At 31.1% G+C, this 27189-nt stretch overlaps 1 protein-coding gene across 25 annotated transcripts in view; it reads left to right on the forward strand.

The window, feature by feature from the left end:
- The window catches only part of LOC145280297 (protein NDRG3-like), a 186449-nt gene that overhangs the window by 133084 nt on the left and 26176 nt on the right, over window positions 1-27189 (forward strand). For 15 of the 25 annotated variants that reach the window (XM_080132252.1, XM_080132221.1, XM_080132217.1 and 12 more), the window contains 9 exons: window positions 3127-3168; window positions 10437-10499; window positions 13667-13727; window positions 15561-15647; window positions 16635-16712; window positions 20715-20815; window positions 22594-22659; window positions 23940-24039; window positions 25175-25262. In XM_080132252.1, coding sequence (XP_079988378.1) covers window positions 3127-3168; window positions 10437-10499; window positions 13667-13727; window positions 15561-15647; window positions 16635-16712; window positions 20715-20815; window positions 22594-22659; window positions 23940-24039; window positions 25175-25262 — 686 coding nt within the window. The remainder of the gene's footprint in view (window positions 1-3126; window positions 3169-10436; window positions 10500-13666; window positions 13728-15560; window positions 15648-16634; window positions 16713-20714; window positions 20816-22593; window positions 22660-23939; window positions 24040-25174; window positions 25263-27189) is intronic. The other 10 variants (XM_080132254.1, XM_080132251.1, XM_080132248.1 and 7 more) reach the window with 1 other exon arrangement.

Consider the following 27189-nt stretch of genomic DNA (forward strand, 5'->3'; position numbering starts at 1 on the left):
AAAATTAAACAAGCAATGATGGGTATACACATACAACATAAATTATTAATGGAAGTGAGTAACGCTAAGACAAGTGTCTATGCATGCAATATATGATATTAGATGTAAACCCAAAGAAATGGGGGGGGGGGAATGTTGAGAAGCAGTAGCAAAAGTAACCTAGCGCAAATCTATGCAAAAAAAAAAAAAAATGAGTGAACAAGGACAAGAATATAACATTGTGAATTTGTGTATCAGTCATTGTATCTGCTGATTTAATATTATTAGACTGGGTTGTTATTCAGGAGACCTGGAGAAATGTGCAAGATAATCGGACCTTTCATAACTAAAGCCATCTAGTGAATGATAATCTTTATCACCGAAGAGACGTTGCTACGCTTTCTCTACTCAATTATTATTTTTGATGGAAAGTGCTTGACTGAGCTTCAATCTCTGATTCCCCTTGTATAAGATATTCACGGTTTTATACCACAACTGTAAAAAATTTTTTTCTTTCTCCACATGTTTAAAATGAAATCTTTCCAAGAACTCACATCTGTAGAATGCATTGCTACAAGATTGCATCATTGCAGACTACAACATGATCTTCTTAAAATCAAGTGTCAACAAATACTTGTCAAACCATCTTCAGAAATCATCTAATTTTATACATTTAATTGTTTTTGATCCTCTCATGTTCATCATTGAACTGACAATCTATTCGTCCTATAGTAGATTTTAACCTTGATAAGTGGTGTCTCAGTAAAAACAAAATGAAATGAAAAACAGTCTGATTTTCTTGAATAAATTCTTCTAGGGTTGAACTAAGTCGATGCGATCAAAGTTCATAAATTTTCTTGCAGACATTTTTTCTATTAAAATATAAAATGTCTGATTAATCCAGTTACAATCAATCCGTTTTGTTACTAATAATTTGATTTGTATTAAAGTGTCTTAAGACATTTTATGGTAAAAATCCAGAATAGCCAATGGTCAAGGACTCTTAAACTAAATAGTAACAACAAACAAAATGCAATAGAATTGAAATTCTGTATACATGTGGAAACTAAGATTTTTCATTTCCAAATTTTATTTCGATGTTCATATATCTTATTGGCATGTGAAAACTGAAAATGATGGCTTAACTTCAGGCTGAAAAGATTGTAAAAAAAAAATTATGTACTATTGATGTCCGCCTTCAAGTGTTAGGAAGTTTAAAAAAAAAAATGATAAAGAGGACATAAGTTTATCAGCAGAAGAGAGGTATAGGAAGTTGTTCACTAATGCACACAGAGGGGACTAAATTAGGATTGTTAATCAAGTTGTGACAAGGTATGACAAAAAGATCGGATAATAATTATTGACATGTTCCTCGCAACAGCTAGCGTATCCAAGAAATTTGGAATAGTTGATATTTTTTTTTTTTTTTTTTTTTTTTTTTTATTATTACATTTTCACCCCAAACAAGGCAAATTGCCACTTTGGTGTAGGGGGATACTATCAGGGGCAACAACTACTGGGGTACTATGTAGGGATTTGGGCAGCAAGGTGTCGGTTCACGTTACACTTGAACTTCTGCACGTCAGTACTGTTGGAAGCAGGGACCTGGAATGGAATTCCAGAGTCTTGCGGTTCTGGGGAAGAAACTATTGGAGTAAAAAGATCTTTTACATCTAGGGACCTCTACAGTGTGGGGGTGGGATCTAGTAGCCTGTCGGGTTTGTCGAGGGTGCTCGCGTCGTGGGGGCACAAGTGATTGCAGTTCATCAGAGCATTCACCACTAAAATACTTGTAGAACAGGCAGAGGGATGCAACATTTCGTCGATGGGACAGAGGCTGAAGCTTAGATGCCAGTTCAGGGCCTATCAGATTTGCGACTCTCTTTTGAACCTTGTCAAGGAGCGAGAGACTAGTAGCAGATGCACCAGCCCAGATGTGGCAGCAATACTCCATACATGGGCGAATGGTGGCCTTATAGAGGTACAGGATACTTTCGGGTGTTAGTAGTTTTCTAGCATGGTAGAGAGAGCCTACCTTTCTTGCAGCGGCCCTTCAAAGAAATTGACGAGATAATAAAAAAGAACATCAGACCAAAGAAAAGGTTGGTCATTGTTGAAAGAACAAAGTTTCTGGAAACAATACAGCACTCCGCTGAGTCTATATTTAGAGTTAGTTTATGGCCAGTTTTAGGAGTGGCAAATAGTTTTGTGACAGTTTATGACAGCTAGGAAAATTTTATGAACGGTCTTGAGTTTGTGATGGGTTTGAAGTTGGGGACAGTTTACTATTTAATGCAAGTTGTTGCTCAGAGATAATTGAGATGAGCTTACATAAACTAACAGGCACAGCCTTGAGAGAAGATGTAGATGTGAACCTCATTTAGTGTTGTTTCTTGTGATGGTGTCACACACACCGAAAGTCCAACTGATGTATATTGAATGTGTTGGAGTCTTTTATTTCTTTTGAGGATGTGTTTTGAGTTGTTTTGTTTTTGATACTTGTGAGACATTGCACACTTCAGTTGGTGCCAATGTGAAAGACTACAAAAACAGGCAGAAGAGAAGACGAAAGAGAAGACCATGAAAATAGCGTTGGGATCAACATTGTCAAATGAGGGAGTATGTGGTCCTGTCACAATCTCGATTGCCATATTGTCTTGTGTGTTGATAATAAATACAAGCATCCAAATATAATTATTGAATAACATTTTTTTAGTTTTCACACATTAAAAGTATATGGGTCAGTAGAGAATTTAATTCTATTGCATTTGTTATAAATTATTTGTTGTTTGTACTTTAAGTTCTCGACTGTTAACTATTGTAGACTTTACTCCATTTTATTTTTGTGTGCATGTAAGTTTGTGTACAATTCGTGGGGTGGGGAGAAAATTGTATTGTAGATTCATAAAAGTCCATTGCTACAAAATGTTTTATTTAAATCTGTTAAGTGTGTTTTTATTTTATTTATTTATTTTTTTAAGTCATTGAGAAACAACACTTTGGATGCCTGATTTTGTGTGACTTTTTTGTCTTGTCTTGTTGAAGCATTTTTGTTGCTCTAAAAAAAGAAAAAAATTAAACGTAAAAAAAATAATTAACAAAACTTTATGTAGCGTTAAGCATTTGTGGTGTTTTAAATATTATTAGGCAAGATGCACTTGGTAATCCTGAGAGCCTTAATGAGAACAGGTCAGTATTGAGTTCGTAGTCATGTTCGAGGCTTAGTTTTTGCTTTTCTAGCTTGCTGTTTTTTCTTGTTTAAAAGCTTCTAAAATAATTTAAAATAAATCCGATAGTAAAATGTTGAAGGAATAAATGGAAAAAATGAATAACTGCATGGATACAAAGCAAATCAAACCTTTTTTTCCTTTTTCTTTTCTTTCTTTTTCCTTTATCCTTTCTCTTTTTCCTTTATCCTTTCTCTTTTTCCTTTATCCTTTCTCTTTTTTCCTTGCTCTTTCTCTTTTTCTTTTCCCTTTCTTTCCCTTCCTTTTTTTTCTTTGTCTTTTTCCTTTTTCTTTCTTTATTTTTCTTTTTTTCCTTTTTCTTTCTTTATTTTTCTTTTTTTCCTTTTTCTTTCTTTATTCTTTTTCTTTTTTTCCTTTTTCTTTTCTTTATTCTTTTTCTTTTTTTTCCTTTTTCTTTTCTTTATTCTTTTTCTTTTCTTCTTCCTTATTTTTTTTCCAAAATATTTTTATATAAATTATAAAAACAATATAAGCAATAGCTAGACATGAGAAAGTATAAAACCTAAAGAAAACTAGAGCCAGAAAGAAGTAGTACATGTCTCTCATATAATATAATATAATATAATATATATATATATATATATATTATATATATATATGAAATAAATTTTGTTATTTATACAAAAATTATTGGCTACATATGTGTATACATCTTTCAGTTGTGATTTCTTTTGAAATCTACCACCTTAGGTCATAGGTCATCTCAACTAAAATCCATAAAATAGTTGTTTGATCAAGATTGTGGTCTGAGGATGTTAGATTTTGAAAAATCGTAACTGAAGCATGTATGCACATATATAGCCAATCATATTTATATAAAGAAATTTATACTATGAAACAGGTGTACTTGTTATTGAGTACTATTTTATAAACACCAGAGTTTCCTTGGATTAACATCAAGGAAACTGCAGTAATACAGTCATTACACATACACACACACACACACACACACACATAGATATTCCGGTTTTCTTACGTTTTCTCCCTTTTTTCTATCTCATGTCTATTGCTTATCCCTTTAATACCCGGAAAACACTGCCTAACTACACACACAAGGGTATTTCCATGCTCACTTAGAAGGGGCAGTTTATACAGTTGAACATATTTATATTTAAAAAGCGAAGACTTTAAATTGTCTTATGCTTAATGTACAACGCCATCAATGAAAAAGTCGGTTTACTTCTTGCTGATATATATTTTTAACCTTGGTGCCATACCAAAGCCTTTGTGGCCATACACACAAGATGTATTGTCAACCGTTTGGGCTCAACAGGCAAAAGACTGTTTACTCTCTGCATTGCCCATATCTTCCCCAGGATGTAGTTCAGCAACCCACCACAAACGTGGAATTGGACAATTGTTTTGAGGATATATACTTGTATATAAGATTTTTTTCTTTGGTGTGTCTTCCTTATGAAAGCAAAATTTGAAAATCGAAATATCGAATTTCAAGTAGAATCGATGGTATCTATTTAAATGTCATGTTGCAATAATGAACATATCCAAAAATTTTGAAAAGCAATATAAGATAAAAAATTAATTATTAATGGAAATTGCTTTCAAAGACAATTCACAAAAATTGAGTTTTGCTAAATAAAATAAACAGTTCGAATTATAGCAAGGGAGCTAAATATTTCCTGAAAACTGAAAATCTTAGATAAACTTAGCAAAACTCAATTGTCTTCGAAAACTGTTTTCATTAATAATTAATTTTCTCTTATCATTTTTCATAATTTTTTTGATCTGTTCATTAGTGCAAGATGACAATTGAGTAGATACCCTTGGTTTTTTGAATTTTACTCTAATAAAGAAGCCCCATTTTTTTTTTTTTTTTCTTACAAATCTGTCATATTTTATACATGGCATATTGCACTTATGTCTTTTCTGCCAATAAATTTTGGTTTCATTATATTTTATAATTTGAATGTGTATAAAAAAGAAATGTCCATTTTAATCTGAAATATTTTGAAGACAAAATATTAACTACACACGAGTTGGATTTTTAAATCTTGTAGTCATACAGTTATTAATTTTTTCCACTTCTTTCAACGTGTATACATGTGTTTCCACGGCTTTGTTTAGATTTTTGTTTTTGTGCTCACTGCTACAAGTAATTAACATCTCTTGGTTGCTTTTGTGCTTTATCTTTACTATTTTCTTAATATTTCTGTGTTTAATTCATGTGATTCCCCCCCCCCCCCGCATAGACATGTAGTCTTAAAATTGTCAATTTGCATGCATTTGCCAGTTGCACCAAATAATAAAAAATAATCAGACCACCTTTTTGTGATCTTTACTTAGAGATATTACATATTTTTTTGTATTATTGTTTATTCTAACCTCAGATCCTTTTCATTAATAGAATTGGAATTATTTGGTCTTTTAAAGTGTTTGAAAATTGTATCACAAAAGTTTTATTAAATTCATTACCTTCCTTTAAAAAAAAATAGCTTAGCACAATAAGTTTTAAAATCTAAATATGGCATATTGTAAAGTAATTTAAAATTTCACATTTTACAGACTCTATATAACCATTTTTCAGACTTAACTCTATAGATAGATTATTGACGTTGTCTCTGCATTTGGATTAGGATCGAAGTGTAGTATCTGTTCTGTCTCCAGTGAAGGAGAAATCGTTCTGCACTTAAGGCAATTTTTATTTTTGTCCCAATCCAGTTTGTAGGAGCTGAATTGTTCCTACATTAAAAAAACAATCTTTTGTTTAACTCTTCTCTCATGGGGAGACAAGTAACTAAGGGACATATTGTTTATTTGTTTATATTGTTCAGAGTTGTTAAAATTTTTTTATTACAAATATTTAGTTTTTGATGACAACGGTTAAAAGACTGGGGTACTAGCCTCGGTTGATACCATAGAAAATGGTCATTAAAGATCAAGGAGGATGAATACTTAAAATGAGGTGGTATATAAAATGATTGTTAAGGGCATAAGAGAATAGAAAGACCGAGGAGGGCAAGTACTGTCAACGGCACAGAAAGAACTTGTCTTGACTGAGGTGGCTTATTATCACTCAAATTCTGTAGAAAGCCAATGGTTGGTATCAGCAAAAGTTCAATGAAAAATGGCTGTTGCGAGAATGCAAAGTCATTTGTAACAGTGATTAACAGATGTGGAGAATTACTGGAAAAGAGGGGAGACTTGTCACTCAGATTTTAGGAAAACCACTTTGTATTATCGGTGAGCAATCAGTGAGAGTTTGTAGTGTGTAAAGATTTTTCAAGCATTAACAAATTTTTTTTTTATACCAACCTGATAATAGAGTGCAGTTGGAGTTGTTTATTAGTACTAAAGCTTTAAGTTTTTGTCCTGAGTAAATGAAGGAAAGCAGTTCATAAAAAAGAATAAATGGTAAAAAAAATAACAAAAACCAAGGTTTATGGAACAGTTCCCTGAAACTTCCACGACAGAAATTATTTTCTTGTGTAATAAACATTGATTTTTATGGTTTATTTGATTAAAATAATTTTTTCTCATTTGTAGATATTTAAAATAAAAAAAATAATAATTTGTTGAATCTTTTCTGGTCTTGATAAAATTCTCCTTTTATGACATAAAATGTAAAGAATCTGATACAACTTTATGGTGTTGATGGAATTGATAAATAGCACTTGTCCAGATCAGCCTAAATTTATTTTCAAGTTTACATTTTTCAGCTAGAATTTCATATAAATCCAAATTTCATTAACTCTTTTGTGCAGATTATTCATAAGACTAATCGGAAAATAATTTTTATTTTCTTTGTTATTTAAAAAAAGTTCTTTTACAGTTAAAATTTTTATGCCAAAAAACAAATTCTATGCTGAAAATGTTAAGGACTAATGTCTATTGAAATCTACAATTTCCATTCTAACACAAGAAAATCTTGCTTTATAGTTGAATGGCTTTGTTTTGGTAAAAAAAAATACCTTATCATTTGTAGTCAATCTTATCTTGGTTGTAGATTTAGTTAACGTTTGTATGATGCAGACAATTATTAATTTATAATTTTGTTTTCAATAGGTTTTAATTTTTAATTGATGGCTGCTATCTTGCCTTTTTTCTGTAGGAATTAATATAAATGTATCCATGCTTAAAACTAAATATTTTTTATCGTTTGATATGACACACATCTTTTTTTTTTTTTTTTTTTTAATTTTTTCTGCGTTTTTTTTTTTAACATTGTTTTTCTATATATTTTTTCCTCCATGTTTTTTTCCCTTTTTTTGAGTACTTTTTTCTGTTTGCGGTTTTTGTATTTGTTTGTTCCCCCTGCCATGTTCCCTCTCGTTTTTTCTTGTTTTTAAAAAAATTTTTTTTACTTGTACCTCTTTTAAAATCTTAAGAAAGGCTTGTAGTAATTGAATCTCAGATACAGAAAAAAAAAAAACTTAGGCTGAATTAAAAACCTGCAAATAGTTGCAATATTAGTATCGCTTGATGACATGTTGGAATTTGTACATTAGTGAAAAAAATAATTGTTTCATGAATTCTGCATTTTATCGCACCGTAACATTTTATTTAAACAACAGCAACAGCATGTCTTAAAAATTATGTAAACACCAGTTTTATTTCATTTTTCGACAACTCTGAATTTTGTTTCGAATTAAATTCACCAGAATTATAATACATGGTGGAAGAAGCAAATCTTTTTTTATTTGAACTAAAAATCTTTTGACTTCCCTATTCCTTTTTAATGATTGCTAATACACTTCTTTTTTTCCAGATTGCCTTTTATTTCTAAAATAATTTGAAAAAAATATGGCAACTATGCAAATATTGTGATTGTGAAAAGAAAATATATTTTGGTTATACAATTTATATAAAATTGGTGATTATATACTATAGAAATATTTATTTTAGTTTATTTGTTAATTATGTGCATAAGAATATTTGTCTTCTACATTTTTATTTCAAATGTAGTAACAACTATTTTATAAAATTTATTTTATATTCCTAAGATGTAAATCAGATGAGAATTGTATCATTAATTAAATATACAGGGTGAGTTGGAATCAATTGGCTAGTCTATAATAACCAGTTGGTAAATGTATTATTGCCTAAATATGAATACATTTTAAATATTTTCATTAAAAATACCCCCCCCCCCTCTTTGATTGCTCGGTTACTTCTGTTTTACCCCATAATTTTTATGGTCTTTATCTAACTTTCAATTTCTTTACTAAAATATGAATTATTTTTTAATTGATTGGAAATTTTATTTTGGAGGTTCAATTTTAGCCTAAACCTTTTGTCAGGTTTTCATTTTTTTTTTCATTAAATTTGAGTGTTTATTTTGTATAATTAAATTAGTTCTGAGTTTTTCTTCTTCCTTTCATTCAAAACATTAATCTGAATACCCCCTCCCCTACACTGATCCATTTCTGACAGCATTTTATGAATTGCATGTACTCATTAAATTGTTTCTAGAAAACAAAAATAAACAATGCAACCACAAGGGCAGCAGGTGTTGGTTATTTGAGGGCAATTGTTTACATGTTGACCAGAGTGCTTCTAATTCAAAATGGTAGATTGAAAAAGTAGACTACCACTACTACTATCCTTACCACAATTAGCAGCACCCTCACCATCAGATAAGAACCAAGTCTTTTCAGTGATATAATAACAATATAATGTTTTTACATGTGTTTGGAATTAATTTTTACATAAGATTAAATTACAGAAAAACGAAGTCACAGATTTAAATTTCTTTTATTATTTTTTCTTCCATTCATAACTTTAGTCTGAATGCTATTTCCACCCCATCTACACTGGTACATTTTCGACAGTATTTTGTCAATTGCATGTGTGCATTGAATTTGTCGAGTTTTTTTTATAGAATGCATGTTTCGGAAGTCCTGCAATGGAAATTTCAATTTATATCTTACTGTGAAATGAATCTTGTATGTACTGTGTGCTCTCTGCCCTCCCAAAGCAGGAAATTTAGATTTAAGCCATGGTTGAATACAGTAATTGCAAAGTAAGATGGGTTGTCTGCCCGTTCCTTGACAGGTGAAGATGGCAGCAAAAAGTAAAATGATTAATGTTTTGCATCTTGATTTTTCTCAGGGACTTTGTAGGAATAAGAGACTTTTACTCTGCTAGTGCATACTCCCCCCTCCCCTTCTAGAAAGTGCACATTGAATGATATCTAACATTTTTTTCTTCTGTTTCAAAATGTTTCTATTATCAATAAGTAATTTCTATTTCAAACAATTATATAAGTATATGTAAATTAATTGTGCTAAATTTCCTGCCCTTCCTTCCCCTCTTTCCATATTAGACACCCTGTAGTGTAATAGAAAGAATTATCTCCATTAGTTGATCATGTATAAATTCAGGGATTAACATTTTGACTGGAAATTACACTTTTTTTTTTTTTTTTTTTGTGGGGCAGTTACAAAATCACTGGAGTTTTATTTATATATATATATATATATATATATATATATATATATATATATATATATATATATATGTCATCTTGTCCAATTTTCCATAGCAATGCTTTTGACTACGGCTTTCTTTTTTCTATCATTACAGCATATTCTTTTAACTAAAAGAAATATAATTCGCTCTAGGTTCTTATTACTCGTATAATGGAGATAATTGAAAATTACTTGGAAGGTTCAAAATGTATGGGAAATAATTCCTCTTTATAATTAAAAATATGAGTTGTCTCCCTCAGACTTTTAACTTTTTTTCATCTCATGGAAACTTACAACAGTATTATTATTTTTTTTTTATTAATATAATAACTTGCATTGAAATGACTTTAATAAATCTCAGGTTAATATATTAAAACTAAAAATATTGAGCAAATTATTTATTCAAAGTGATAAGTGTTAACAAATTTTCTGCTAGTAAGGTGGGTTTCTTTTATTTTTTTCTTTTCATAATGTATTCAATAAAACTAAATTCCTAAAAAATGACTCCAGTAATTTGAAACTTTCCAATTTTTATTCGAAAAATGGTTAGGAAAACTTTATAATAAAAAAATATATTAAAAAAATAGATTTCACCCAACATTTATGAATTTTACTTTTTTTTTTTCTTCCTGTTTCATTTTTTATTTTTATTTTAAAGTTAACTAAAATTATATTAATATTTTCTTGTTTGGTTATTATATGTGATATTACTTATGTGATGTTATATGTGGTATTACTTTAATATTGTGTGGATAATGGCATCATTACTTGAATTATTTTGTAGTTACTCTTACCCAAGTATGGAACAACTTGCTGATGCTGTTCACCATGTTGTCGATCATTACAAGTAAGTATAAATAATAATTTAATCTACATTATTTCCCTTTTTTTTCATCTTTTTTTGTGTGTGATGGGTGGACGCTAATAAAACATAATACCCATTGAAATACCCATGTACACTTGGTGATAAATTTTAATCTTTAATTTTATGACTTCAAGTATCAACAATTCTTGCCGAAAAACTGTCTGATATTATGACCTCCTCTCTCAAAAAGTGTTCTGAAGTTTAAAAAAAAAAAAAAGAAACACTCTGAAGTTTTAAAAAAAGTTCTTTGAAGTTAAAAAAAAAAGCACTCTGAAGTTTAAAAAAAAAGCATTCTTTTGTTTTTCTTTTTAAACTTCAGAACGCCTTTTTTTTTTTTTTTAGAAAGCGTTCTAAAGTTTTAAAAAAAGCGTTCTAAAATTAAAAAAAAAACACTTTGAAGTGTTTTCGTTTTTTTCTTTTTCTTTTTGAAAAAAGGAAAAACTATAGAACTAGTTAATCAGCAGAACAAAAATATAGGAAGTGAGGTTTGTAGAAAGGCAATGGGGAGGAAGTTGTTCATAAAGGCACACAAAGACATCTAAAATAGGATAGTTAATCAAGATATGGATTTAACATTTAGAAGGATATTTTCTAGTTTAGAACAGTGGACAACAGTTGATGGCAGGTTGCGGCTTGGACCAGATTAGGAGAGCTTTAGGAGAGTGAGATAAGCTGACGACAAAGAGGTTTCGATAGATGTGGATGTTAATGTTTAGAGTTGATGATGTCACATGTGCAGACCACAACTTATATTTGCAGAATGTGTTTTCTGTGTTTTATTTTTATACTTGTGAACCAGTGCTTATCTCCTCCAATGTGTGACAGATGACAACATCACTAGAACAAAAAGAGAAGGAGGAGGGAACTATGGCAACACATTTAAGTCGGTGATTGTTGTCAATAGAGAGGGGCACATGTTTGCACAACTGCTTTTATCTCTGAAGTAACTAAGCAGTAAAAAATATATTAAGATAGCTTAACAAAAATTGTGACTTACTAATTATCTCTCTTTCTGTTTATGATGGAATCATGGCTATGATGCAATTAACCAGTTGTGATGTAATGAAACAGTGTGCAACTCAATAAACTACGATTGTCTATTCAACTGATGCCCATTAAAATTATTTTATCTCCCTTTTAAAAGAAAAAAAAATATTTGACGACTTTGATTCTTAACAATATGCAGCAAATGTTCACAAAGGCAAAATGGCCAAGAAAATAAAAGCAGGGAATATCACCATGTTTACTAAAGAGTTTTAATTATATAAATTTATTGTGCTGCAATTTGACATGTTTGATTAGGTATGAAAGATACTTAAGGTCTAAATGATTTAAGCTGCAGTTTGATAGCATTAAAAATTGCTGCACACTCAACATGATTTATTGCTTGATTCTCTTTCCGGTCTGACTAAGATCCAGTTTTTCCTTTTCTAGCTAGCACTGAACTTTTTTTGTTTTTTGGCTCCTTTAAGAGTTACAGACACATTGTAAATAAATGTATATATTTTGAACAAATTGTTTTTGATATACCAAATGGATATTATTTTAAATTATGGAATTTACTCTGTTGATTTCAGCTCCTATTTTTATCACGTACCTACTAATACTTTATAGAAAAGTATACTGCAATTTTATCTCATTAGATAAAACTGCAGGTTGTATTTAATTCATTGCATACATTGAATAATTTCTTATAGGTATTGTGCCATGTTGTTCAATGAAAAAACAACCTTCTTAGTGACATGCAATATGGTTTCCGCTCTACAAGATCTACAGCAGATGTGCTAACGGTTACATCACATAGGATTAGTGAATCTCTTGACAAAGATTTCCTTTCCAGGGCAATTGCTCTTGACATATCGAAGGCCTTCGATAAGGTATGGCATAAGGGCCTTCTTCACAAAATTTCCAGCTACGGTATTACTGGAAATGTTTTCTCAATCATTAAATCATTTCTCTCTGATAGGTTCATAAGAGTAGTGGTTGATGGGCAGAAATCAGAGGCTCACAGTATTAATGCTGGAGTCCCCCAGGGTTCCATCCTGGGCCCAACTCTCTTCCTGATCTACATCAATGATCTCCCAAAACACATACTTAAATCATTCGTTGACATCTATGCTGATGACATGACCATCTATGGCAACACATCAAAGGCCGTAAATGACAATGTTCTCTAATTCTCTCTCCTCTGATCTTGAGCGCATGGTACAATGGGGGAAGAGGTGGCTGGTCACTTTTAATGCATCTAAAACCAAACTCCTATCTTTACATCATCAAGGCTCTGATCCCCATCTGGCATCAATTGAAATGGATGGCTCTCGTCTTGGGGAGGCTCCATGTTTTGACAAGCTTCTGAGTTTGACCTTTACTTCTGATCTGAAATGGAACACATACATCAAGTCTGTTGCCAGGGACGCTGGGAAAATGGTGGGATCCTTCAACCGCTCCAGAAGATATCTCACTACTGATGCAATTCTCTATCTGTATAAAAGCCAAGTACGTCCAAGGATGGAGTACTGCTGCCACATCGGGGCAGGAGCTGCTAAAAACAGCCTATCTTGCTTTGACAGAGTACAAAATAGACTTCGTGGTTTAATGGTGGATGCCCTTTTCTCTTCCCTGCAGCCACTCTCCCACAGAAGAGACGTTGCGAGCCTGTCTTTGTTTTATCATTATTTCCATGGCAGGTGCTCGTCTGAGCCCCCCCCCTCACCAATCTTTCACGAGAAACACCCGTCTGACTGAAACTACTGTCAATAAATTTCCCCACTCTTTATCTGTGCCTAAATCCAAACGTAGATTCCATGAGCTTCTTTCTCAGAAGTGCACGATTGTGGAACTCTCTTCCGTTTGCCTGTTTCCCACCTGACTACAACTTGGATGTCTTCAAATCCAACATAAACAAATTCCTGACAAACCGCCCCCTTAAGTAAGACACTCTATCAAATCTCCAATACTAATGATTACTACAATGCTATCTCATTGGTTACTGTACATGCAATAACCCTTATCCCTGAGTGGCCTTCGGGCCTTCATAAGTGGTGACCCCCATGTAAAGCAAAAAACAAAAAAACGTTGATATGCTATATAATAGGAACAATGTGGCCATCTACAATATAAATCTGACCATTTCTTTTCTCATCCTTCAGCTTGCGAAGAGTCATTGGATTTGGTGTTGGCACTGGAGCAAACATCTTGGTTCGTTACAGTGTAAGTATTAACTCCATACCATTGTATTATCATGTAATTTTAATATCACTATGGTGAGTTTCTCAGTAAGTTTAATTTGAGCTTGTATTTAATTAATGTATTCTTTAAAAACCCAAAATATGTTAATTTTTTTACTTTTATTGGGGTGGGTAAAGAGAGGGTCAAACTAATGTTTCCTACTTCCTCTCACATTCTTCTTCTCTGTCTCCTTTTTTTTTTTTTGCCTGTTCATCTCCCTTGTCCGAATCTCTTGGAATACCCTTTATTCACAACTTTCTCAGTCATTATGCTCACTACCTCTCTCCCTTGCCTTGGTACTACAAGATCAGGCTGTCCGAATATATTAGCTTTCCGACTTAAAATGGACCAAATACTGATGTTATTGTTTTTTTCTTTTCATAACTCAATGAATGAAGATTGTAGAAAAAATGAATAAATAAAAAATAACAGCTGCTCTTCAAATTCTGAATGTGAAAATTCGAATTTTGAATGTGTTTAATTTTTCATCCTTTGTGTTTTGAAATGTGAAAGTCATTGAATATGTTTTTAATGATTATATTTAAGATTAGCATTAAATATTTTCATTATTTTTACAAAAAAACACTAAAAACACATCTTTAAAAATAGCTGTAAAATTTTTTTTTAGAATTAAATTAGCCCAATTTTGCCAATATACCATTAGAGAATGCTTTAATTTTAAGAATTGATACCAAAAAATAAAAAATAAATATATACCACTGTGGAAATTTAAAAATTATAATAACTGTTTCTGCAATTTGTCGTTCACCTGATATATCATAATTTATGGTGGTTGAATGGGGCCCACAAACGGTTGTTATCTCCCTTTTCCCAAATTACTTCCAACTCTTTCCCTGAAACTAACTGTGCTGTTGTTTGTTCATTACTTTCCTCGCTCAATACTGAAGTATTGAGAAAAATAAGATTTAAAAAGACAATGCGCAATAAGACATTTTTTTTTAATCAATTAAGATACATTATTTCTGAACAACTTTTGTTTTTTCCAGAAAGATAAAATCCCAAATTTTATCATATTCAAAGCCAGACAATATAATACTTAATAATATGATTAATTTAATTATTAAAAAAAACCCTAGTATTTGCTTGTTTGGTTAGACATGTACAGGCTACCATACTTTTAAATAGCTTAAAATCCAAGATGGTGCCTGTCTCCATATGTGTATGTACATTTTCAACTCATAAAAACATGGAATTATTTGAAATTCAGGTATTTATATTATAAAAAAATTGGTTTAATTGATTAAAAAACCTATTTACAAACTATTTCAATTTTCTTCATGTTTTTCAGCAAAAAATTGAGTCAAATTTTTTTTTTGTGAAAAATTTATAATTTAAAATTCTATTAAAAATTCAAGAAAAATTATATTATTCTATTTAAATTCAGGGTTTTATCTTTTTGGAGAAAAAAGTTTTTTTTAGATATAATGGATTTTAATAGTTTTTAATTAGTTTTAAAAAATAGCAACTTTATTTTTCTGTCTATTGGCCATCGCTAATAAAAACTTAACAAAATGACTGAACTTGGAATTAAATAACCTGAAAAATTACTGAATTCTGCATTAAAAAAACAGAAAAAATTTGATATGCCATAAAACAAAACCTCTCACCACTTGCACATTCACACACAATTTCTAAAAAAACATACAAACTATTTTTTTTAGTTCCTTTCAATAATTTGGTTATTTCTTTCAATCTTAATCTTTGAATTATACAAATCAAAAATATTATCTACTTGATAAATATGATTTTGCAATTACTTATAAAATTTAAATTGGATCTCTCTTTCTTTCTCAGTTGTGCCACCCCAGCTATGTTGACTCTCTTGTCCTGGTGAACCCGAATTGTGATGCCCCAGGTTGGATGGAATGGAGTTACCAAAAAGTATGCATCCTTTAAATAACTTGAATTAATATCATATCTTATGTGACCATGAATTCATTCATTGCCTGATTCAGATTTCTTGAATTGGTTCGGTTTAGTTTATCTGTGGGTCATTTAATGCCAACCAAAAGGAAAAAATATAAAACAATAACCATTCTTTGTAACCATTCTGTTTGGTAGAAGGATCTCATTTGGTTGGTATTAGATGGTCAAACAATATTATGATAATTAAACTTAAAATTGTTATTAATAAAAAAAAAATGTTTTTTTGCGAACTGTTATCCTCATCTTCATAGTTGTTTCACCACGTTTCAGCCAACTCATCCTCTGGCCTTCTTCAGGTGATTAACTGTGAAGGGATAGGAATGTTGAGTTTCTTAACTGTATCCTTCCATAGTTGTTGTTGTTGTCTCACCACATTTTGACCAAGTAATCCTCTGGCCTGATTTGGGTAGGATTGAAACCGCTATTTTCAGACAATGCTCACTTGGAACCGTAGAGATTAAATACCTATATCCACTGCGTCATAGGTCCTGAAGAGACATTGAATCTCTGATTCCAGATGAGCATTGTCTAAAGATAGCGGTTTCAATTATACCTAAAGCAGGCCAGTTGATTAGTTGGTGAGATAACAACTATGGAAAGCAGTAATTACTGAGGATACAGTTAAGTCTTATGGTTAACCACCTGAAGAAGGCCAGAGGAATAGTTGGCCGAAACCTGGTGAAAGAACAACTATAAAGATAAGGATAACAGTCCGTAAATAAATAAATAAATATACAAATTGCTCTTCTCAAAGGACTTCAATAAAACAAAAAGAAATATATAATAAAAAAGATTTTTTTTTTCTTTTTTAATAAAATAAGTTATTTTATATTTAAAAAAAAAACAAAAAACAACTATTTTTTTCATAAATGCATAATAAAAAGCCATTATAGATATTATTTCTTCTGAGTGTTTAGCATTTTTTCTGTTTCTTATTTTCAGCTGAATATGTGGTATCTATTCAGTGGGCAGATGACAAACTTTACAGAGGAGTACTTATTGTGGCATTGGTTTGGCAAGGTAAGTATATCTGTATGCATGAATAATGTAGAACCTGATCTGAAAACATTACTGAAAGCATTTGCTGAATTTCAAAGCAATTGGATGTGCATTTGTTAACTATTAATAATTTGCCACATAAGTTTAGATTAAACAGAAAATCAGAAAATTCTGTTAAGGATGTTCCAATGACACATAACAAAATATTTTGGTGCAAGTCCATAACACATAATTAAAAAATAAAAAAAATAAAAAATAAAGAAAAATCTTTATTATGTACATACCAGTGATGGAGAGAAAATATTGTACCCCAAGTAGTTTTATTTTAAAAAACAAAGAAATTCAAATTTTATGATTATCGTTAATCTCTCAATGTACTTCTTGCAGTACAAGGGAGGTAACTCTAATTCAAACTTTGGGAAGATTTTAGAAAGTCGTTTTTAATATAAAGAGGGAAACATTGAAAAAACTCAAATTTGTTTAAAAATGATTTTCTGTTTAAAAATAAAACTACTTGATCAATTTTCGTGTACAATATTTTCTTTCTACCAGATTTTTCTTTATTTTTGTTTTTTATGGTAGGGGAGAATGGACAAGTACCCATCTCTATCTTTCTGAACTGCGAAGAAAAGCAGAGTTGTTTGAGACAGCACCACTTTGTCCTACTATGTGAGATGAGTTGGGGAAAGACTCATGGGTTATTATGCATGCTTACTGAAAAATACAAACCTTAAAAGAATTGTCAACCTCCAAATTAATGTTTGTTGTCATTATTATTTGACACCTACTACTGCTATGTGTTATCTACACAACAAGACCCCAGCTGTTTATGTGATGAACCTCTGTCCACATGATCTGCTTGAGTTAAAAACTTGGTTCACCATAGTGTTACAGCAATTATTCCGTTAAGGAATGGTAAAAAATTAATTCATTCTTGGTGCAAAATTAACATTAAGAAATTCAAGAAAAACAACAAAGAAAGAAAATGAAAATATTTAAAAATGTTTTACCTGAATTAGGAATGTTGATTTAATACCCCCTCCCTCCTCCATTACTGTCTACGGAATCAAATAAAATTCACAATTCAATTTCAAATAAATAGATTTTAGATGATGATTGCTTAATCTTTACAAATGATCGCTGTCCAGCTCAACAAAACCCCACCATCAGCCCACCCCCCCGTTCATCTCACATATAGCCACGCAGGTGTCTCTTCAAACCAGCAGTCGACTTAACATGGCTTGAAGCAAAGATGACACATAATGTCAAGTGTCTGCATTGGGTCAACTACACCACTCTGTTGTATGGTGTCCCTGTGCACAATCATATGCCTCCTCAGACTCGCAGTTGACTTGCATTTCCTGCCACACACCACACAGGTTGTCCCATCAGGTCGTGGAAGTAAGAGTACATAAGCACCCACGTTTCACATGTCTAGCCAGCCCTATGAGCATCCAATTCCTTCACAGACCCTTTATGCAGATTTCTCTTAAGCTCTGCCTGTTCAAAGTTTTTTGTTTCCAATACCTTACAACCTCCAGAGACAACTCCTTGCCACTCACTCCTCTTCTCAGCCATCTCTTCCCATCTCAACATTTATGCAAAGCTTCTTAAAATTTTCTTTCAAACAATCCCTGAATCTCTTCCTTGGTTTGTGATGTGAGCACTTACCAGCCGCCCACTCACTGTAGAACAGCTGTTTGCTAATCTATAGTCATTATCGGATGCAAGTATACATTATATACCTCAGAGAGATGAATGGCCTCTGCCATGCATAATTCCAGGTTACCCTTGGACAAGGTGTAGTACCTGTTAGTCCCCCGCTTAAGGGTTATCATACCATGGAGCTTAGGCCCTCTCAACTGAGGCATACATGACACACCGGCGTGTAGAATATACTCTCATGGGCAAATGACGTAGGGGTTGGAAAGGACTCTCATAAGCTGTGATGAAAACGACCTTTCTAGGAGAAGGAAATCTCTGATGGAAAGCCTGCAATCGACATGGCTACCAGTCATCTCACACCTGCTTGTCACTGGGTAATGGTCATCAAGATTTAGAAAGTGGTGTTTGTGTTGTACAAGCATACATCACTATAATCCAACGATGTACAAATATCTTCTCAACTCATCTTTGTTCATAATAATAATAATAATAATAAACATTTTAAGTAAAAACTTTGTTACAGTGTCATGAGTAGAAATACAAACAAAAAAATTACAAAAAATGATTGAGTAAAAGAAAAGAATTAGTAAAAATAAAATTTCTTGAATTAAAAGTTTAATCATATTAATGTTGACGACTTTTTTAAATCCAGGGACGGTAACTGCAGTTTATGATTTTGACAAAATATTAAAATCCACTATTTCAAAATAGAAAATGGTAGAGCACTAATATATTGTTAAGTTTGCAGGTTGAAACAAGTAACGTAAAAAGCAATACAAATGACGACTCAACAAACAAAGGTAGATCAAATAAGAAGTGTATTAGGAAAAGATATATTTACATAATGGTGTCAAATAAGAGTCTTTGCTGGAGAAACATATCTGCTCTCGGCGGCCTTCGGTGGCTTCTGGTGAACACACACCCAGACTAACTGAGTCTTCCTATTTATGTGTAATTACTATCCACATATGCAAATGAATGTGTGCCACCACAACATATATATATATATATATATATATAATTTTTTAATTTTTTTTTATTTAAAATGTTCTAGCAGATCTAGTCAATAATTTTTCATAATTTTTATAACTTTTATTAATTTCAACATGACAATTATGTAATAGTGTTTTTACTTAAAATGCATTTTTTGAAATGGAATTACACTGCACAAGCACAGTCCTTTTTGTTTAATCCAACAATATTTGGTATAAATAAACTTTAGTTTATGCCTGACTTGTCTATCCAGTTTCAATAATAAATATGCAATAGTTTTTAGTTTATTGTCTTCACTGATAAGCACATTTGCATAAAACAGTAAAAATTGTCAATAACTGACACATTCTTCTTTTAGCATTGACCAGATTTTAATTTTAATGGCCATCTTATTTCAGGAATAATGTGAGAATTTCTTTATAGACTTTATCTTTGAGATTCTCTAATCCTCCACCATCACCACAAAATAAATCGTTATCCAATTTAGAACATAGTGTTGCATATATATAAACAAATATAGCCGTCTATATAATGAATTATAACCATTTATTTGTATTGTTTAATGTTTATGTACTTATGTGTTTATTGAATATACGTAACTTGTATATATTTATGACAGCGTCTCTAGTAATATTCATTGTGTGTATCTCCATTTCGTTGTGGGTGTATATAATTGTTCACGTATGTGACAGTATTTAGTGTTTGTGATCATCTTGTTGATGCATATATAACATGCATTTATCAAGACATATAGCAAACACGGATAATACAAAAGGATGGAACACGGTTCTGTGGAGTTTTACATCTGGCCAATAGGGAAACCTACTTCATCCATCCTTAGATCTTATTTTGACGGATCTTGGAAACTGCAAACGAAGCTGATTTTTTGTCACATTCATTTATTATTTATCAACTGAAATTCCTAATCTGCTCAGTTTATGTTAAAGTTCCACAGTTAACATTATTCTTACTATCCAAACATTTTTCTATTCACAATATTTTTCCCTTATTGCATTTTTCACATTTATCATTTAGTCTTCGATAATTAATAATAATTTCTTAGGCCATTTGGCATTGCGCTGGCAGTGTTATAATAGAACAATAGTAGACATAAAAAGTATTTATTGTAATGCGTTATGTTTCAAAGATAATTCAGAGGCTAAGATCCAACCTTTGAAAATGAATAAACCCATAAAAAGTTACTTATTTCTCTTTACGGTTGTATGTGCTGTTATTCTGATTCATCCAAGGCAACACCAGCTAATCATGCCGGTAAGTATATAAAGAAATACACAAAATGTAACATTTTAAAATCTTTCTGTTATATATCTCATGGTATTAATTTTCTTTTTTTCACCCTTTCAGAAAACCCGATGGGAAAATCAAGACTTGGTTAATGTCTACAAGGAATGCATTAAAACTGTTAATCCACAGAATTTAGCATTGTTCATCGAATCATACTTACGGTAAGAATTGATACTCATATGTAATCACTTTAACTTTTTTTTTTCTTTTTTTGCTCCTATTCACTCCAAATTAGGCAAATTGCTGCTAAGACATAGTTGGCTACAGTAAATTGAGGATCATATTTACAGGAGCCTTCTAAGCAGGAATCATAATACAGCATAATCATGTTGACACACAGGTTCCAATTAGATTACCAAAGTTAAGTATTGTTGAACCTGGTCAGTACTAAAATGGATGACCATTTGGGAATACCAGATGCTGTATGTGTTCTCTGCTTATCTGGCATTGTTTTCAGTCATCCTGAACTTCTCCTTGCCTCTGGGATGAAAGAGTGCTGACTCAAGAGAGAGATAGTTAGGAATTGCAGAACTTTTGCTTTACAATTTCACGTGCGTCATCCATCATCTCTCCAGGATGATCAGATGGTCATTGTCTTGTCGTTTCATCAGACGAATATCCAAGTAGTATTTTTCTAGCGGTGTAGAAGGAGCCCACCTTCTTTGCAGCAGCCTATACATTTATTCTGCTCTTCCACTCTAAGAAAGTCAATTTAACTGGGAAGGGAGGTATTTACTCACTCAAGAGGATACTCTAGAAGTGTACGAAAATGCAGAGAACAGACAATCAATTTTTTGTGGTATTTGTGAGCATTGGGTGATACACCAAGAATTACAGGTAGATTGAGATAACCAGTTTATGTGCAAGAAATGATGAATGAGCACTCTGATGTGAAGAAAGTATATTTGAATAGTGGAGCTATTGAGATGGTTCGGAAGTTTTCGTCTGTGTCTCTTACTGTATAAACCTTTTTTTTTTTCTTTTTTTTTTTGCACTGGAAAACATCACGTTTGTATTAATAGAAAAACTGTTTTTCCTTCGTATGGGGAGGATATGCATTTTATTCCATCCAAATAAATCAGAGGATATTGCAAATTGCATTGTTATGACGACTGAACTTATGCATTCATGACCTCAAAGTTTCATTTTTCTGCTACAGATATTGACAGTGTTGGACTATAAGAAAACAACTACTGTCATGGACATGCATCAGAAGCAGAGATGTGCCATTGAATTCTTGCCAAAAGTGCATTGAGAATGATGGTGACTATGGAGAGAAATAAATTCTGGAACACAAAACGGTGCTCATTTTGATGGTACCACTCCCGTCTTTGTTACTTCAACTTTTGGAGTTAAAAAAAAAAAAGTATCAGGTTTTACTTTTGGAATGATCCTCGTATCACTTGTATTATTCCGATTTCTTATCGTGGTTGTCATTTTCACATTTTTCAATTGAACGAATTAAAGTTATTGTTCAACAATAATTTCTAAGTGAAAGTCATCTGGAGGATGCAAATGCAATCTTTACTACAGGTGACAATAACTAAGAATAACATAAAAATAATTGGCACTTCTCCTCGACAATGGCTGATGGGATGAAAATAAGGATTAAATGACTAGTTTAGTTTTAAATTATGTCTAGGTTCTTCAGTTCACCATAAAGATTTCAAGATACATTTGAAGAAGATCGGAGATTATATTGACTGAAATATGAAAATAACAACCAAGATGAGAATAGTAGTCCAAATAATAAAGTTATTAATCTTCATCTAAAAAAATTACTTAATCATGGTTCTCATTTTTAAGCATTCTTTTTTAGTTAAATATGTTTACTTTTTTTTTTTTTTTAATTAATTACTTTCTTTGATTTATTTTGATTTTTTATAATTATATTTTTTAAAAATCATTATTTGCTTTTAAAATTTTTTTGGAAATTCAGACGAAATGATCTTGGACTCATCAGAGAACTGGACAACATCCGAAGAAATACAGTGAAAAATGTAAAGTAAGTATTATTTATCTATAATTAAATAGAATGAAATGTCCTACTTTTAAAGAACTCTGTGGTACGATCCTCAAGAAGCACTAGTTTTACTTTGTTTCTTGGTTTCTTGTCCAGAATTCTGTTTTATTAAAAAATAAAAATAAAGAAAAAAATTTTATGATCTACATACTTGTATCATATTCCAAAAATCACATAAATTGATCAAGTTTTATTTTTAAATAAGATCAAATTTTATAAGTAGCCTAAAAGTTGCTGTCTTGTGTTAAACATAGTGAGATAACTAAACCAATTTAAACTTGCAGCAAGATTTATATTATAATACCTACATGTTCTGATTAATTACTTAAAAATGATTTTCTTTATAAAAATAAAACTACTTTACTCTGTTAAGTGAGGAACAAAACCTTGCTAGCTTGCTTTTTTTCATTTTTTAATCAGTGTTAATTGGTCTTTATTCAGCCATAATTAAATTTTGTGCCCCCCACAATTTTCAAATATATATATATGTATATATATATATATATATATATATATATATATATACTAGATGCACCCAGCATTGCTCTGTATTAAAAGTAAATTCCTTTAAAAAAAAAAAAAAATGAAGTAAAAATAAAAAAAACAGAAAGAAACTGAGACATGTGCCTGCAATCCTGGGTACATCTGCTAGTTATTGAATAAAATTGTCTAAAATTATGTTTAAAAAATGTGGTAGTTTGCTTGAAGCATTGTTTAATGTGTATTTAAAGGTAATTTATAGAAGGCATTATACAATGCAGAGGTGTAACGAATAGACCTAAACTGAAGCAAATTAAGATATATAATGCAGCGAATAATTATAATGTATTTTTTTAAAAAATAATTAAAAGTACTGATGCTACATTATTAGGTTAAAAAATTACAATGAATTGAAACAAATTATAAAATAAAAATTAATCTCAAATCCATTCTAATTTCTGTGGACATGATTTCATTTACAACAATCTCCATTTGCATGGTTTGAACTGCGGCCATCTATTTAACACTTTTTGCTTCATTTGTCTGGAACCACATGTTGCTTAGAATATTAACTGCTTAGAAATACGTTCAAAGATGTGTAATCAAGTGAATACCTCCAATCAGACTTGCTTCCCTGGGTTTGGATTTAGTAAAACCATAACATTTTACAACAACCTTGTGCACTGAAGGTAAATGGCTTCAGTGATTGTTTCTTTTTATCACTTTCTAAATGAAGATTGAAAACTTGTTTACTTAAAAAAAGTCCATTTATTCTATTCCAGGTGCCGCACTATGCTCTTGGTTGGCGACGACTCTCCACATTTGGATGATGTTGTTAACATGAATGGAAGAATGGATCCCCAAGAAACGGACTTTGTTAAGGTATGCCATTGCTTTCATTGTTTTTTTGTTACTAACCTTTTACCATAATTCACAGAATTTATCTCCCATAGCAAAAAAAAAAAATGTGGTTACTATCCTAAAAAGCTTGAATGGCTCAAAAATATGGGATTAGTTTAAATATTACAAATGGTAGAAAAAGAGGGAGAGATAGAGCTCCCCATTGCCACTTTGTTTCAGTGTTGTTTTTGAATAGACTATCAGTAAGAATAAATAAAAGTAATTTTATCTTGCCTTCCATGCACAAATTTGCTTCCTGGTGATCCTAAAAGAATGAATATTACAGATTTTTGTTAGGAGGTAGGGGCTACCATTACTAGGTAAGGGATCACACTGAATCCAATGATTTAAAGTTGGTAAATGTACCTTTTGTCTGATTTTTAGCTGGGTACACAAAAATAATTAGAACTTTTCTGTACATAATGAATTACATTGTATAGCTAAGCTTCCATTGTCATTGATGAATTAGTTTTAAACTAAATTATTATTTAGCTTAGAAATTGTTTCTGAATTTTTGTGATGAAGACTTATAATGCATCTTATTTGGATTACTGTTTTCATCTTGAGTGTTATTTTCATAATGTTTCAGTCAATTTAATCTCCAACCGTCTTTAAGTGTATTTTGTTGAAGTCGGGAATTTTTCTCTGAACTCGAGAATCTACACAGAACTCTTTATTTAATCCACAAGAGTAGCATTTTTTTGGTTCATCAGTCATGACCAAGTAAAAGTCTTAAGTAATTTGCAATTGTATTTTAAGTGTCGCTCACACTAAGGATTGAACCTTTAACCTTCAGAAGAGTGTAACTTATAACTGATTTCAGTCGTAAGTTCAACAGAAAGATTCTTGAGTTCAACAAGATAGGCCTGAAGAATATCGTAGGTTACATCAATAGAAACGTGAAAATAAGTGAAGCTGAGAACAGTAGTCTGAAGAATCTAAATTACACAAATTATAAATGTGTGATTTTTATAAATTGTTATAAGTTTAATCTTAAAAAAAAAGAAACTAAATACGCATTTTGTTCTTATTTTTCTCTTTATAAATTTTAAATATAAAACTTGTGTTAAATATTTTCACTCATATACATATGTGTATATATGTACATTTTAAATAGATTGCTGATTGCGGTGGTATGCCACTTGAAGAGCAGCCAGCCAAAGTGTGCGAGGCTTTCCGGTACTTCCTTCAAGGGATGGGCTATAGTAAGTAATTTGAAAGATGTTCTCATCTCTAACTTTTATTCGATTTGATTTTTTTGTTCACAGCAAAGCATACTCTGTCAAAGGTGGACAAAGTGAAACAAAACATTTTATTAAACAATTTATATTTTATAAATTAGTTTATATTTTATAAAATAATTTATATTTTATAAAATAGTTTATATTTGATAAAATAGTTTATATTTGATAAAATAATTCATCACTTTTTGTTATTCCCTCCCCATTATTTTGGTGCCCCCTTCCCTCCAAATTCTTGATGAAAAATTTTCTACAAATCATTGAAAGGATGAGCAAATTTCCTCTTTGTTTTTCATTGATGGCTTTATTATTGAAAGCGAATGTTAGAAATCGTGTTTTCTCATTGTAACAATTGTTGAGTTTCAGTAGATTTCTCTATATTGTCTTATTGATAAATTTGAAATTTGTGTTTAGCAAGATTTCAACTTGTTTGACTCTTCAACACCTGCTTTGAAGCTGAGTGGATTTAACCGAATCATATGAGATGAGAAGAAAGCTTAATGATATTTAGTTATTATTGATCATTATAGTTGTCAAGTAGGAAACTTGTCATGATTCATAAAGAGACAGTCATCTTGTTGTCAATGATGTGGCATAAAAAGCAAATGAAATGTTGTTGATTGCGTGACAAACTATTATTTAAGAAATGAAAGAAAAAAATTCATGTCTGAATGAATTCTGATCAACTCTGATGTGTTCGTTTATTAACTAAAAGAAAGCAAACATTTATGGTTAGACATTTTTAAATTATCTTATAATAGAACCATGCAGAAATAAAAGAAAGAAAAAAAAATGTATGTAATCAAATATTAATCCACACATTTAAAATTGGCAACCAATAATTTTTACTAACATACACACATGCACGCACAGATGCGTGTATATAATTGTTGTCTTGTAGTCGTTTCCTAGATGTTAATCCAATGAAATTCTGGTGTTTATAAAATAGTGCTTGATAACAACCAGAGATGTACCATATTACAAATTTATTTATACAAGCATTATTGAATACAGGTGTGCATGTTTTAGTTGTGACTTTTTTTGAAATCTAACTTTAAGTCACTAGTATCGATTGACCCAACTGCTTCTATCTGCCTTTGGGACAGTTGATACTGGAAGCCTGAGGAAGTTGGATTTCAAAAGAAATTTCAACTGGAATATGTATACACATGTGTTTGCATATATATAATGTCACTCACAAAGAGCTACGTTGCTTTATCACATTTTCAGTTAGGCTAGACACTGTGTTAATGTAGATTCAGAACTGTGATCAGTAGTTTTACCTTATATATGATCACACTCACCTCATGAAAATTTTACACATGACATTTCAAAAGATGTGATATCATTTTATATGTATGATAAAAACTGCATAGTTAAGTCAATGAAAGTCTAATGTTATCGGTTGTTTATATCCTTTTATCTTATAACAGACAAAATTTTGTTGTGCCTTGTCCAAATCTTTGTTGGTAATCTTAAAAAAAAAAATAAATATGCATGCTGCACAGCCATGTTTGAATGTACTCCAACACAATGGCCACATCTCTACTTCAAGTAAATGACATTTCTATTCCTATGAAAATATACAAACATGACATTTTGACCAAATGCTGTTAAACTTGTAAGTTACTTGAAGTCAGGACCAAATAGCTTTTAGTTGATAAATCAAATTTTTTACTGACATTTTCATTTGTTATCATTCTAGCATGTTAGAATCTGTTTAGATAAACTACTTAGTCTGGCCTGGATTACGATACTATAAAACATTTTTAAATAATTGCCAAAAATTCAGATGAGCTAGGGTTAATTCATATTTTATATTAAGCAATTTAATATGAGTTATCTACCTTACAACTAAAACTTTATTTCTTTTTCTGTATATAATTTAGAA

This window comes from Euprymna scolopes, chromosome 1 (assembly GCF_053919585.1).
Source record: "Euprymna scolopes isolate OS-2025 chromosome 1, ASM5391958v1, whole genome shotgun sequence".
NCBI lineage: Eukaryota > Metazoa > Mollusca > Cephalopoda > Sepiida > Sepiolidae > Euprymna > Euprymna scolopes.